The sequence below is a fragment of the Podarcis muralis genome, chromosome 1 (assembly GCF_964188315.1).
Source record: "Podarcis muralis chromosome 1, rPodMur119.hap1.1, whole genome shotgun sequence".
Lineage (NCBI taxonomy): Eukaryota > Metazoa > Chordata > Lepidosauria > Squamata > Lacertidae > Podarcis > Podarcis muralis.
The window spans coordinates 88,391,857-88,407,028 of NC_135655.1; the positions used below are offsets into that span (position 1 = coordinate 88,391,857).

A 15,172-nucleotide genomic window follows, 5' to 3' on the forward strand; every position below is an offset into this window, starting at 1 on the left:
TACAGTAGGGGCCGTGCTAGCTAGCCAGCTTCCTTTTCAGCACTTCTCACTGATGGATTTGGTGAGATTAGCATGAATGAGGGTCAAAACCACGTGAAAAAATGACACTAGATCTTAGCTTGTCCCTAGCGCCTTCCCTGGAACAGTTGCTATTACAGCTGAACTCACTTTAACTGAATAAGAAAAGGATAAAATACCCCCTCAAACTTTTCCCTAGCTGTGAAATAGAATAAGAAGTTTCTAGCCTCCAGAGGGAAACTAGAAGATCAGACATGTCTAGCTGCTAAAAACTCCATCTAGCACTCATCTGGCATTTACGAACTCCATCGAGTCCAATGTTTCCAGTCTGATTAACGATTCCTTTAACAGGTACTGAAATGTACTCCAAAGGGGCTTCTGCTGCTGTTATTACAATTTGAACTTCCTAAATTCAGGCAATTAAACAGAGATATTTAACATTTCCTTGGTAGATACTGCCTTGACCCTCATCCACTTGGGAAAGAGGTCTGTCACTATCTATTTTCAGGAGTAACATGGCAAGCAAGGGAATTTTCTTTGTTGCAAACAGGCCATTGTAGAAGCTATCAAAGCAGATACAAATTGTTTAGTTAAAAGCATTAAGCGAGAGGCAGTGCATATTTGGAGCATGTCTTGGCATGCAATATCGCCTTTAAAAAGAAATCACCTAACAGAACCCTAAGGAAATGCTATGTAATATGACTAAGAGGAGGTCTTAGCAATCATCCTGAGACTGTCTCTGTGTATAGCATCAATGAGTGAAACTTAATTCTCTATTTCTTGCCTATTTTGCTGATTACTCAAGCGTGGATTACTATTTTATCAGAAGAAAGTTGAAGTATGTGAGTGCGGGTGATGAGGATAATTAAACTCCCGCAGTTACAAACCCAGGAGACATAAAAGTAATCTCTCAGCTCAGTGTCCCATCCTACGCTGATGCTGCTAGATTTAACACCTGGGTGAGTGCTGAGGGTGCCTTTCAGTTAGTCTGGATCTTCAGCTCCTTAAACTTATCATCTTGGGTCTTCCAGAAGGAAGCATTTCTAAACATATTAATAAAAAGTGTATGGATAATACAAGCATTGTGTTGGAATACCACAGTTAGGATGTCACAGAAATTCTTTGTGTAAAGTCTCATGCACAGCAATCATTTAAAGCACACTGCTTCCTCCCAAAAATCATGGGAGCTATAGTTTAAGGGTGATGGGGATTGTAGCACCATGGTACATAAAACTACAGCTGCCATATTTCTTTGAGGGAAGCCATGTGCTTCAAATTTGCTGAAAGTGAAAGGTGAAGCACAAGGCCTCCAGTTAACCCAAATAAACTTGAAGCAGGGTTGGGATTTCTTAATTATAATACTTTTTGTTATGCACATGGAGTTACAAAATACGTCCATATTGGAGCAGTTATGAAGGGTGTTCACATGTAAAAATACCATTTCCTTCTTTAATATATTTGGGAGAAATGGTCATTTCTTTCTTGGCCTCAAATTACTCACACTTTAATAGGAAAGGCCACAATTGATATGCAAAAGTCCTCTCCATAAGTGATGTGATACACACATGCATTTTTCATTCAGTATCTGAGTACTTGAGTATGTAACAATTTCATAAGAAATAATCATGATGCTCTCATTATGCAGGCAAAAAGTGAAGAAGAACGTAGCTATTCATGCTGATTATTAGAAATTGTTTCAGAGATAATTTTTGCCTTGCTTTGAGAGTAGAAGTCAGAGAAGAAGAAAAATCTCCTTAAGGAAGGCCTGTACTTACTTAATGGTCATATAAAGAGGATAATGGGGTCTTTTGTCAGCAGAGAGGACACTTCAATTATTGGGATGCTCTTAATACAGAAGCTCTACTGTACATAACTAAGCTAATATTTTCAGGAGGAAAGAGGTGAAGTCACTGATTGTCATTAAAGAGCAGAGGTTCTCATATACTTGAATTCCTTTCTTGGGAAACTTTTATGTCCCTGCTCAGAAAAGTATCAGATAACAGAACTGAAAGGGCTCAACAGAATGATATTTCATCCCTTTGAGAGACTTTGAGGATCATATGCTTGGCTAAGCAATTCTGAATTTTCTTTATCTGAGTCTCCTAAGCTTTTAGGTCACTGGCCAACAGCGCAACAAAAGATTTTACTGCCTTCACGCTTGCAGTAACCGAGCATTATCACTTCATTACCTGGTCCAGTAGCTGAGACGCAACTGCAGAGGACAGCAGCAGCCAATTTTAAAAATCATAAATCATTCTACTAAGAAACAAAGGTAAAAACAGAAAAGGGAATAATAGACAAACATAATATAGATAGCTTGATATTTCCCTCTTTTCAGTAGAGAAGAAAGCAGAACCAAAGGCTTGTCTTTCAAATTCACCTTGCCAGACAGGAGAACTAAAAGTGGTGAAATAGCACAAATGCAGATTTAACACTTTGTGCCGAGTCAGGGGTACAGTGACCTAAAACCTATCCAGTTTTATTCACTAGGACTAAAATGTTTTAATACTTTCATTAAAACACATCATTAAAATTGAATGCACTAGGGCTGCATTCATACCAGACATTTAAAACACATTTTCCCCACACAAAGAATCTTAGGGTTTGTTATGGGTGCTGGGAACTGTAGCTCTGTGGAGTGGGCTAAACCACAGTTCCCAGGTTTCTTTGGGAGGGGTGTTTTAAATATGCTTTAAATGTGTGGTGTGTATGCAGCCTTGAATTCTGTTTGCCTTCCATGTTCATTTCTAAAAACCAGTCCTTTTCAAATGATTGGGATCTGCCTTTTTACATCCTACTGGGCATTCCCAAGTCATTGGGTGTATCCGAAATAGCTCATTGGGTCATGGCCACAGATGGCTGGTTTACAGAATGCAAGAGTAAAGTAGGCTATATTACTATGGACTACAGGTAGAGACGCAGGTGGCGCTGTGGGAAAAAACTCAGCGCCTAGGGCTTGCCGATCGCATGGTCGGCGGTTCGAATCCCCGCGGCGGGGTGAGCTCCCGTCTTTCGGTCCCAGCTCCTGCCCACCTAGCAGTTCGAAAGCACCCCTAAGTGCAAGTAGATAAATAGGTACCGCTTTATAGCGGGAAGGTAAATGGCGTTTCCGTGTGCTGCGCTGGTGCCGGCTCACCAGAGCAGCACACGGAAACGCTGGCCACGTGACCCGGAAGTGTCTCCGGACAGCGCTGGGCCCCGGCCTCTTAAGTGAGATGGGCACACAACCCTAGAGTCGGACACGACTGGCCCGTACGGGCAGGGGTACCTTTACAGGTAGAGGACACCTTTTTTTTAAATAATCCCTGCAAGCAATACCCCAGCACACCAGTCTTCCTGTGCTACTTTTCTACTTGAACAAAATTGGACTTGGGGGATGCAATTACATTTTTAAGTTAGAGGACTTGAATAGCTGTGAGGCTTGCCGTTCAACTGTCCATTGACTTTTATTTGCATTCTTCTGTTAGAATTAATTGTCTTTTGTACTGTTAGGAGAGATAAAAGGTGTTCAATAGCTTTTTAAAAAACTGGGGGAGCATTTGTGAAGAAAATCAAAGCTGAAACATGACTGGAGTTAATAAGAAGTAAATGTTTTTGTTGCCATGTTAAATAGCTGTGAATGTGCTATAAAGATATAGGATTTGGTTTGACCTCACCAACCTCTGCATCTGGCTATAGAAAAATAGGCCCTGGCAGCTTTCTAATGGGGTAATGGGTCATCAGCCCACCAAAGATTCCCCACCAGATCGTAAATGAACAATAATTTAGCAGATCAGCATTCTGTCCCATTATCCAAAAATAAACATCAACGTTCAGTCAATTTCTTAGCTTCATCAGTGGCCAACAACTAGGAAAGTTTTCTGCCAGTGTCTGTTCAGCAACGCATACCACAACCACCTCAAAACATAGCTGGTTATATTTTAAGCCTGTCTGACTCCAGGCAAAAGGGGATGAATTGAATAGTCTTCTTCCATTCATAGAGGAATATTTGATCTAGGAGAAGATTCCACTAATGGAAGAGTAGGCAATTTCTGAGGATAACCCCTGCACCCTTGAATATTTGCTGCAGAGGGTTGCACGGCATGGGAGATTTAGCATTTAGTACTCCAGTCCTCCTAGTGATGTATGGAAGGGAGAGCTGGACCATAAAGAAGGCTGATCACCGAAGAATTGATGCTTTTGAATTATGGTGCTGGAGGAGACTCTTGAGAGTCCCATGGACTGCAAGAAGATCAAACCTATCCATTCTTAAGCAAATCAGCCCTGAGTGCTCCCTGGAAGGACAGAACGTGAAGCTGAGGCTCCAATACTTTGGCCACCTCATAAGAAGAGAAGACTCCCTGGAAAAGACTCTGATGTTGGGAAAGATTGAGGGCACAAGGAGAAGGGGATGACAGAGGATGAGATGGTTGGACAGTGTTTTTGAAGCTACCAGCATGAGTTTGACCAAACTGCGGGAGGCAGTGGAAGACAGGAGTGCCTGGTGTGCTCTGGTCCATGGGGTCACAAAGAGTTGGACACGACTAAACGACTAAACAACAACAACACTCCAGTCCTTCACTGAAGTAAATACTCTTTCACAACCAGAATGGCTCCTCCTGTTCAAAAAACTGGCACCGTTGGATATAACCTTTTGTTTCCTTGCTTCTGACCTGAAAATGTCCTCTGTGTACTGCTATCCATCTGATGTGCTTTGATAATAATAAGAGTTTTGAGATCAAAGGTACTCAATATTTCCTTAAAAGTGAGATTAACATCTACGTGAGATTTAAGGTGGTTCAAAGCACTTTACTGATGGTGTTTAGAATTCACAGAAAGAGAATGCATTATTAGCTTATATTCAACTGTCACTGAGAATTTTTCTTTACGCTTTTGATACTACCCATTTGGATTCATTTCCCCAGACAGCCCATTTTGTTGCCAAAATGACCCATTATTCAGAATTGTCATTCCCACAGTCTGCGCTGGTGCCTGACCCTGAAGCCTCAACGTTGCATGAGGGAAAAACACATGCCTGCTTGTTAAAGAAAAACAAAAAGTCATTTCATTTTGCTGTTACATCTCACCAACACCTGAAGCTCTCCATGGCATTTCAAGATTCAAGCTAAATGGTTGAAGAAGAAATAGAAGAAGAAGGAGGAGGAGGAGGAGGAGGAGGAGAAACCTTGAAAGGTTTCAAGAATCTTTTTATGTTGGTGGTATGTTTGTAAATTGCATTGCGACATAAAAGCCTATTTATTGATTAAATGATAACAACAATAACAACATACTATAAAATATCTAAAGTGGTGTACATAATGCTGCTGTGCTTATATTATCAGGATAACAACTTATTTCAGATAGGGCCAGCCTGCCCATGAGGCGAACTAAGGCCTTGGGCAGTAGAATCCCATGGGGGCACCCTGCCTGACCTTGCCACCGTCCCCATTGGAGAAGTGAGGAGAAGCTGGTGCATGATCCAGGTAAGCAAGACTTTGGCAGAGAGGTGGTGGAAGGGGACAACACCTTCCTGTTTTACCTCAGGTGGTGAAATGGGATGGGCCATCCCTGATTTCAGAGGTTGCCAGCCTAGTGCCCATGGACACCATGACACCCATGAAGGCTTCCAATGGTTCTCCAGGGTAGGTACTCCACTCTCAGCTTTCATTTAATACATAAAGAGTCCCTACCCCCCCCCCCAGAAAGAAAGTTAGGTGGCAAAATCATTCTAAGTGATTTATGTGAAATAAATGGTGCAGCTACCTTGCATCTTTTTTTCTGGGGGGAAGCTCTGTTTTGTTATTATCCAACAATTGTAAGTGTGTGTGTGTGTGTGTGTGTGTGAGAGAGAGAGAGAGAGAGAGAGAGAGAGAGAGAGAGAGAGAGAGAGATCCATAATTAGGACCAGCAGGACAAGGCCGACTTCCCATGTAAAACATAAAGTTCTCAGCAGTGGTTATCTATTTTTGTGTTACACTATACTCTCCATGGCAGCCATTTTGGTTTATGCCACACCCGCTCCATGGCAGCCTTTATGTGACCCCTAACACTCTCTCAGTTTCTGCATCTGAAATGCACCCTCTAGTCCATAAAGATTGGTGACCCCAGCCTTATTTTGAAAGAAAGAAAGAAAGAAAGAAAGAAAGAAAGAAAGAAAGAAAGAAAGAAAGACACTGCTTTGAAATTTCATAGTGGTTTCCAAATTAAAAACACATACAGGAGTACCAATTACATGATACAACAACAACAAGGCAGAAACTCAAACGATTTAGGGTATAAAGAGATGCAATAACAGCCAGTAAACAAAGCAAAGCATACAACACAGAAATGGTTGGTTTTCAAGAGGACTTTTTTAAAGCCAACTTTGAAAGGGTAGCAGGGAAGAGGCAGCACAATCTTTCCTGCAGAGGGCTCCTGCTCCTGGTGGATGCTCATCTAGCATCCCCCTAAAATAGGATCTGTAGCAGGACCTTGTCAGATTATCTTAAGTGGCAAGATGACAAAAGCCTCATATGGGAGGAGGCATTCCCTGAGATTGTCATATATATTGGAAGCATGTTTTTTCACAGAAAAAGCTGGAACCATTCCAAGCCTATGAACCTATTCTTTTTATAGCTGCATATGCAGATTGTGAGATTTCCGCCATAAGATAGTAGGAAGCTATTGGGTTTGAATTCTTGCTAGAACTTTGAATTTGGTTGGCCACTGTTAGAATGGGATGCTGGACTAGGAAAGGGCAGAGTCAAGGGATAAGTTTAGAAAATTATGATCCTATACGCATTAGCCTAGGAGTAAATCCCATTGAACTCAATGGGACTTGGTGAGCTCCATTGAAAGTGGGACTTACTTATCAGTGGACATGCAGAGGAATACACCATTAGGCAATCTGTGTATGAGAGAGAACCTGAAACTCAGGAGGCAATCCAATGCATTAACCATGGACCTGAAAATCCATTTTCAAGAGGTTTTTCTCAGAATCTTATCTGTTTTATGACATGTAGTACCTATGATTATAAACCTTCTTCCCCCTCTTCTATTCCCTCCATCTTGTGTAGCTTCCTCTAACAATTCTGAGTCCACTTAAATCAGGATCCCTGAAGCTTTCAAACATGCCTTTCAATAACTCTTAGCTTTGCCCCAGCCTTCAAGCACATCTTTTGAAGAAGCAAATTGTGTGCATGACTTGCCAGATGTAAGATAAGAGCCTTTTGCTTGGTACCTGTCAACAGCGACAACTTCAAGAAAAGAACAAGTCAGCAAATATGTATTGGGTTCTTACCACGATGTAGATCTGTGGCTTTCGTCTTTTTGCCAGGTCAATGATATTGACTCCATTGTAATAAAGGTTCTCAATGCAGCCATGAAAATTTTTCTTCAGAAAAGTTCCTGGTTTGCCTGGGACTGGGATTCCTCCAAAACTGAGCTTTGGGACAAGAACAAATTCAACACTCTTATAAAAAAAACCTCTAATAGCCATAACATGGAGAAAGAGAGAGGGAGGGAGAGAGAGAAAGTTCTTGCTTGTGGTTACACAGGGAAAAACAGACCATAGAAAACAGAATAAAGAAGTTGTTTTATTCCAATGTCCTTCATTGTCAAATACTAAATGACAAAAAGAGGACAAGATTTAGAAGGACAAATTTCAGTAGATGAAGACTTTTCATTGCCTGCCACACTTTTATGGTGTATTTATTTTGCAGCTTTGCTGTAAAGCAACTTCATGCTCAGAAAGAAGTTTGGCTAATCATCAGTATGCCTGATAGGACAGGATGAATCCTAAAATGAAATTAAGAACCAGACTGGCAATGACAAGCAATACTGGAGAATGTTTGGAGTGAAGTTCATTTAGAAGACATCTGAAGACAGCCCTGTTTAGGGAAATTTTTAATGTGTGACATTTTAATGTATCTTTAATCTTTGTTGGAAGCCGCCCAGAGTGGCTGGGGAAACCCAGCCAGATGGGCGGGTTACAAATAAGTAACCCGCCCATAAGTAACCCAAGTCTGAAACTCATTTGAAATGCATATGGTAAGGTCATATTTGAGGAAGAAGGCAACAAAACCTTGTTTCAAGTACCTCTGCACTATGATAGTCATGTGTAATTTTAAGGCCCATATTAAATGTAGCACTGGCAGAAGGAATTCTATTTAAAGACTAGCTCTTTAGCTGGGGCTCATTATTTCTTACTTCAGACACTTTGCAACCTCTGCTCTTTCTTCCTGAGGGTTTTTTTATTATTATTATTTTTAAAAAGTCTCTAGCTCAGGGATCCCTTTCTGTGGATTTTTTTAAAACAAAAAACCAAAAAAAACCAGGGCAATCAATATCAATTACACTGCACCTTATTGGAAAAAAACAGTTTCCTTAGTGATCAGTAATATTTTTAATTACCAGACTAATTGTTTTAGTTCCCTTAGCTAGGTCTTTAATCCCTTAAGTGTGCTAAGATAAAGTTTCATTAGTCTAGTAGTTGCTGGGGTGAAGCAATGGAGATATTAAAGCTAAGGAACAAACCTAGTTTCTTTTTCTGAACTGGTCTTTAGGTATAAATTGACCTAATGCATATTGGGATCAAACTGATTTGTATTATGCTTAGAACTTAACTCAAAGAAATTCATGGGAGAATTCAACGGACTGCAATAAGCATGGGTGCATTTCCATGTCACTTCCATATGTGTTCACTCTTGTCTGATCCTTTCCCATTTCTTCATTAATATTTAAATATATAATATGATGGAAATTCATAATTTAAATAAGCACTTCTAAACATATTTCTCCCATAGCGTGTATGCAAAATATATTGTGATACATTCTTTGAATGAAGAACTGTGTTTGAAAATTTTTGAAGCATGAAAGTACATTGATAGCAGGCCAAGTCAGTTCAAATTAGATTTTTCCAAGCACCCGTGAAACAGAATAAATCAAAGTATATCACCGTTGCAAAGTTACACATGGTCAAGTTCCACCAAATCAGTGGAGCTTCACTATGACCCAGTTCACATGTAATACCAAATGATGGTTTTATGTTGCATGAGTGAGAGTCATGCATTCAAGCCTAACTTGTCAAATGTTCTAACTCAAGGGCAAAATAAAATAAAAAGTTAGCTAAAGGGGGTGGAGAGGCAGCGAAAGAGAGAGGTGAAGAGAGTGTGAGCTTGAGAGCTGTATAATCCTCCTAAAATGGTACACATTTCTGTTCCAAGACAGGGATCCATCTTGGCGCAGAATGATGCAATTCACACCTTTGCTGTGTTGCATTTGCTTGCTCATGTCTGCCAAGCCACTTGGACTAATGAGACTCCTCTGTATCTGTAGGCTGCTTGCTTTCCTCTTTCTCTGCCCCTTTCCCTAGCAGTTTAGATCAGTCTGCTGCTCCTTCTGCTGTGCTTTTGCTAAGTAGGTTTTGTGAGGAGTCACATTAAGCGAGCATGATGTTCCTTGGATGCTTAGATGCTGTAGCCAAATGCTGATGTTGCTTGATGTTGTGAAGAGAGAGAGCGGGGGGCGGACTTTCAATCCACACTTTTGGCTCCTTTCCTCTTTAAAGGATTTGTTCCCGGTTCACTTTTAATTCAAGAGCAGATGGCTTACCAGTGGCAAATTACAGGTGCTTGGCTGACCTTGGCTGTCATCCTGTGCACATTGTGAGGATGGCAACCCCCGCATCCTAACACTGCAGCAAGGAAGGGAGCTGTTCCTCTCTTCTAGCAGTAATTAATAACTGAACTGCATCATACCAGATGTGGTGTTTAGGAGAGTTTAACCCCCCCCCCCCTTTCAATGTGGCTTGGAGACAGTGCAAGAGTTGCTATTCTTGTGTGCGATTAGCTTTCTTGGCACAAACTTTCATGATAGGAGAATAGAAAACTGTCTTATACTGAGTCACTCTATTGGTTCATCTAGCTCAGTAGAAGAAGAAGAAGAAGAGTTTGGATTTGATATCCCGCTTTATCACTACCCGAAGGAGTCTCAAAGCGGCTAACATTCCCCTTTCCCTTCTTCCCCCACAACAAACACTCTGTGAGGTGAGTGGGGCTGAGAGACTTCAGAGAAGTGTGAGTGGCCCAAGGTCACCCAGCAGCTGCATGTGGAGGAGTGGAGACGCGAACCTGGTTCCCCAGATTACGAGTCTACTGCTCTTAATCACTACACCACACTGGCTCTCTGTTTGCATTGACTGTTTGCATTGATTGGCATCAGCTTTCTCTGGTTACAGGCAGTGGACACTCTAGGGCAGGCATCTCCAAACTCGGCCCTCCAGATGTTTTGGGACTACAACTGCCATCATCCCTAGCTAACAGGACTAGTGGTCAGGGATGATGGGAATTGCAGTCATAAAACATCTGGAGGGCCGAGTTTGGGGATGCCCACTCTAGGGTCTTCTGCATGGAAAGCAGCTGCTCTACCACAGAGCTACAGCCCTTCCTCTAATTTCATGTGTGCACTCCTTCTGCAGTAATGGAGTAAGTCAATCATTGTTTGATAAAATAGCACCCCTGCTATCACTAAAAAAGCCAGGTTGGATTGGAAAGCTCATCTCCCTGCATCATTTCTCTTAGGACAGCATACGCTACACAAAAAAAGTCTGACGCACCTCATAATCAATGTTCAAGTCATCCGAATCTCCCTTGGTTCGGAAATGCTGCATATACTTGTCCACCGTGAAGTTCACCTGCTTATTGAATCTCTCGATGAGGACCGAGTGCCAGTGCTGGTCATCCAGGAGGCTGCCCAAGGTGACGGACGTGTGACTGTTGCTGAAACGCAGCTTGGCATCTCCTGCAGGGGCAGTGAAAAGACACAAATTGCAACTGACCCATTGATTCTAAGTTTCCGGTACCATGCTTCCGAAATGATTAGCAGCTAATACGTTTTGACTGGTACCTGTACGCAGCCTTGACTTTGCCACCACCCCATGCAGAGAAGCAGCAGCAATATCATTATCAACAGCACAAGATAATATCACCAAGGCAACTATCGGTAAGCAAACAATAAACATCTATAAAAATGGCAAAAGTAGTTTCTTTCCAAAATAGGTTTTATCTTAAACAATTGCAAATGCAGTAATAAAAAGTCCACTTGTGATATACCCCATCTTTGTTCTAAAATAGTGTTCAGGGCACCTTACAAAAATTCCACTCATGCCTACAATATATGCACACACACACAGAGAGAGAACCTAAAACTGCATTTTAAGAAGTAGCCAATAATCAACAGAACCATTACAGAAGAATTAAAATGTTCATGTAGTGCAGAAATCATGGATGAATAGACTGGTTGGGTCCCCATGACTTCCTGGAAAAGTGTGCCATTTTCTCTCACATGGTAGGATCCTACAAGCAGATTAGCACAGGGGAATAAGTCCTTTGGGTATTCCAGCCCCAAATCATGTACAGTTTTATAGGCCAATCTAGAGCTTTTATTGTGGTGACAAACATACTGGCAACCAGTAGAGATCTTGAAGAACCAGCAAAATATGATTACTGCGGTCAGTCCCCATCAATAAATTGACCATGTATATTGGTTCAGTTGTGACAAGCCAATCAGCATTTCTATTTTGTACTCCCTCACCATCACTGTTACATGCTTTACATTGCTTCCACATTCCTGACACGTAAGAGCAAAAAAGCAGAATGACCTGGTGCTGCCACAGGACTAAGGAATGGGAAACAGACCCTAATTCACACTTTCTGAACCAATATGTGTTGTGAAATGTTCAACATGTTTTGCATTACACACACACACACACACACACACACAGCTGATAGAGAAATTACAAAACTTAGTGTTGTATTCAATGTAGCTGTATGATTGGAGTATGTATGTGCAGTCTCTGGGCACTTTTCTTCCAAGGAAATATTGGTGGCTCTTGACTTCAAAATGTTTGTCCATTCCTTCAGTCCTAATGCACAGAACTTCAACCTAAATGGCCTCCCTCTCCTTGTAAAATCAATGGGATATTCTGAACTCTCTCATGAAAAGCAGAGTGACTAATAGTGTCAAAGAACTCTGTTTAAAACTTCCTTTCAACAATGGATATTTTACAATTGTAATGCACTAATCTCCTTTAGGTATAGGAATAATAGGCATCGTTTCCAATGAAAAAATAAGAAAGAAAGAGATTAGCTGAGGACAAAGCATGTTAATGGGTTTATGTAACAAGGGGAAAGCTCTCGAAAGTTGTCACAAACATAATTAATCAGAAAAGGGAAGATGAGAAAAGGCTTAAAAAAAACTAATTCTCTTTTTAATGCTTTTAGCTCAGTCTCTTCAGATGAAAATAAAATCTACTTAAATATAGCACATATCAACTGATCATAGAATCATTTTAACCTAGACTAGGGTTGCAATCCTACACACACTAACAGTGAGTCAGTCACTCTGAATGGGATGTGTTAGATTGCATCTAAAGGTTCAAATCTTATATACACAACTGGAGTAAGCCACACTGAACATAGTGGGACTCACTTCTGAGTAAATATACACAAGTATAGATCAGGGTGGGCATAGGGTAGACTGTGGTCCATTGATGAACCATTAACCAATTTCTGGTAGACTACATACCATATTTACACGAATTCAATGCACCATTGAATATAATGCACACCTCAATTTTCAAAACCTTGAAGCCAAAAAAGTATTTTCTGGCACCATCCAATCTAATACACACTCTAATTTTCAAGATATAATTTGGCCAAAAAAGGAATGCATTACATTTGAGTAAATACGGTAGTTGTTGAGTTTATTGCAAATAATGCTAGTTGAGGTGGCAAAACACTTAATGTTCTCAATCTAGAGACCATTTTCAGGATACTTAAATGGAGTTGGCCTGTTAATCCCCTCTTTAAAAATTTAATAAACTTTGGTAACGATTGGGATTCTATTTCTTTTAATAGAATTTCTTTTATTGAATTTAAGAGTGTTCTACAGGCATCCCCAACCTGCAGATGTTTTGGCCTACAACTCCCATGATCCCTAGCTAATGGGACCAGTAGTCAGGAATGATGGGAATTGTAGTCCAAAACATCTGGAGGGCCAAAGGTTGGGGATGCCTGGTTTACCATCTTTGCAAAACTTCACACTAGGGCAAGGATGAGGGTGAGGATCTAACCTGGTTCTTTGTGATGGAATAGGTGCTAATTCGTACAGGGATTATCTTCTCTCAAATCATAGCATTGTTGCAGTTTTGCTATTACTACTGTTTGAGAGTTGAAAATGCCTGTTTTTTAATGTTTTTGTTTTGTCTGTTGTTTCTTTTGCTTAACGTGAAATTTCACAGAAAACTATTAGACTCTTTCTTAAGCGAAACATCTGAAAAATTTCATGAGAAATAATTGGAACTTTGAGAAGAAATTTCTAATGGTGGGATGATAGGTTACATGTGCCCATGCTGTTGGTGAAGCATTCACCACTAATTTATAAGTGGCAAAAAAATAATGTACATAAAAAAGGCCCCAGAGCAGGCCTTCAGAACTTGAGGCTACCATGCTAAACTGCAGAAGTAAAACTGCAAAAGGAAAAGCCTTGTTCCGCTGTCTAGCTACCAAATTGGATAAGTAGGCATTGGGGGCTATCAAGCACTCAACAGGTCACAAGACAAGGTTGGTGGGCTGAATTTGGCTGTATGAATCACTAGTTATGTAGGCATGCCTAAAATTCACCCATCTAAAAATACAGATTGAGAAATATTATTAGTTGCTGCCTTAACTTTAGGAAGCTTGTCACTATGCAAGATGTGTGTCTTCCGGTAAGGAAACTTCTTATGAGAAAGCACTATTGTGCAGAAGAACTAATATGATGAAATTCATTTTGTTATTTTCAAATGTCTCTCTAACATATACTGCCTTGGTTCTTGCTATGTATTGTTACAATCTGTCTGGTGCTCTTTTGCCACCCACAATCTTCCTCCTACTTGCCTGATGCCCCTTATTCATTTTGTCATTTTAGAATTTTGATCTGTTTCCTAAGGGGGGGGAGAGAGAGAGAGATTGCTATGCAATGTTGTTTTAAAATAATTTCCATCCATGTCTCTGATTAAGGGAATTTTAGGCCTGGGGGTCAAATGCATCCTTAATGGACCTTGGGACTCTCCTCAGGCCACACTCCCTCTTCTCTGAGCAATATCCCTCACTAGCCCTGCTTTGCATCCTTAGCTTTTTGGGGGTTTCTTTTGCCAGGCTGTCCTTGAGCTCTGATAACACTTCTCGCTTGCCCGGATGGAAGATAGATAGGGATGTGTCAGTGTGAAGAAACTAGTCTATTTCAAAGATGTTAAATTCGCATTTGTTATTATGCCAACTTTTGCCTCTGATCCCACCCACCAATGGTTTGTACACAAACACACAGGCACAGAGTGTGTGTGTGTGTGTGTGTGTGTGTGTGAGAGAGAGAGAGAGAGAGAGAGAGAGAGAGAGAGAGAGAGAAGCAAATGAGGTCCTCAGCCTGAAAAATGTCCATGCCCCTGGGATATAGTATAACAGATCAGGGAAACCATTGCAGAAGACAAAATCCTCTATTTCTGAAGTAGGAGAATGTGGCTCAGGAAATATCACATGATACTGAATTATTATGATTTAACCACAAGAGACAGCTCTCTTAGCTGACAATAATGAACAGTTGCACTAGGTTTACATTTCAAAAGGAAGGAAGAAACAAGAACCAGAAATAGGAAAATAGGACGGGTTTATTATTATTGTTGTTATTGTTATTGTTTCTCCTTGGGGAACCTGATGCTGTCTTTATGCTTCACATGAACTCTTTTTCTATACACTCCAGACATTTACTCCAGGCTTTCTTATTTTCCTTGCTTGATTGCATACCGATAGCTGAATGCAGCACACACAGCTAACGCACCTCGCCCAAGGCAGGGCTTCAATTACAGGGAATCAAAGACCTGTTTTCTGCGTGGACAGAGATGACCCAGCGCAGTGAAGAGCTGCAGCAGCTGTGAAATGAATCCTTGAAGTGGACAGATGGGCAGGAGCACAACCTCAGCCCTGAAATGATCATCTGAGAAAAGAATCATCTTCTAACCAAAAGGAGGGAGGGAAGGAAAAAGCTTTGGTAGGCAACACAATTGAATCCTTGCAAACTTGTCTGTTTTAAAGAGTAGGGAACAGAAGCAAGTTTACCAGCTGTTAGTGGCTTTAGTTCATTAACTATTTGCCTCTTAACA

General features: G+C 40.9%; 1 protein-coding gene across 2 annotated transcripts in view; it reads right to left on the reverse strand.

Annotated features, from left to right (window-relative positions):
- The window catches only part of CNTNAP5 (contactin associated protein family member 5), a 294,516-nt gene that overhangs the window by 139,977 nt on the left and 139,367 nt on the right, over nucleotides 1-15,172 (reverse strand). For both annotated transcript variants that reach the window (XM_028742744.2, XM_028742734.2), the window contains 2 exons: nucleotides 10,592-10,776; nucleotides 7,277-7,420 (listed from right to left, as the gene is read on the reverse strand). In XM_028742744.2, coding sequence (XP_028598577.2) covers nucleotides 7,277-7,420; nucleotides 10,592-10,776 — 329 coding nt within the window. The remainder of the gene's footprint in view (nucleotides 1-7,276; nucleotides 7,421-10,591; nucleotides 10,777-15,172) is intronic.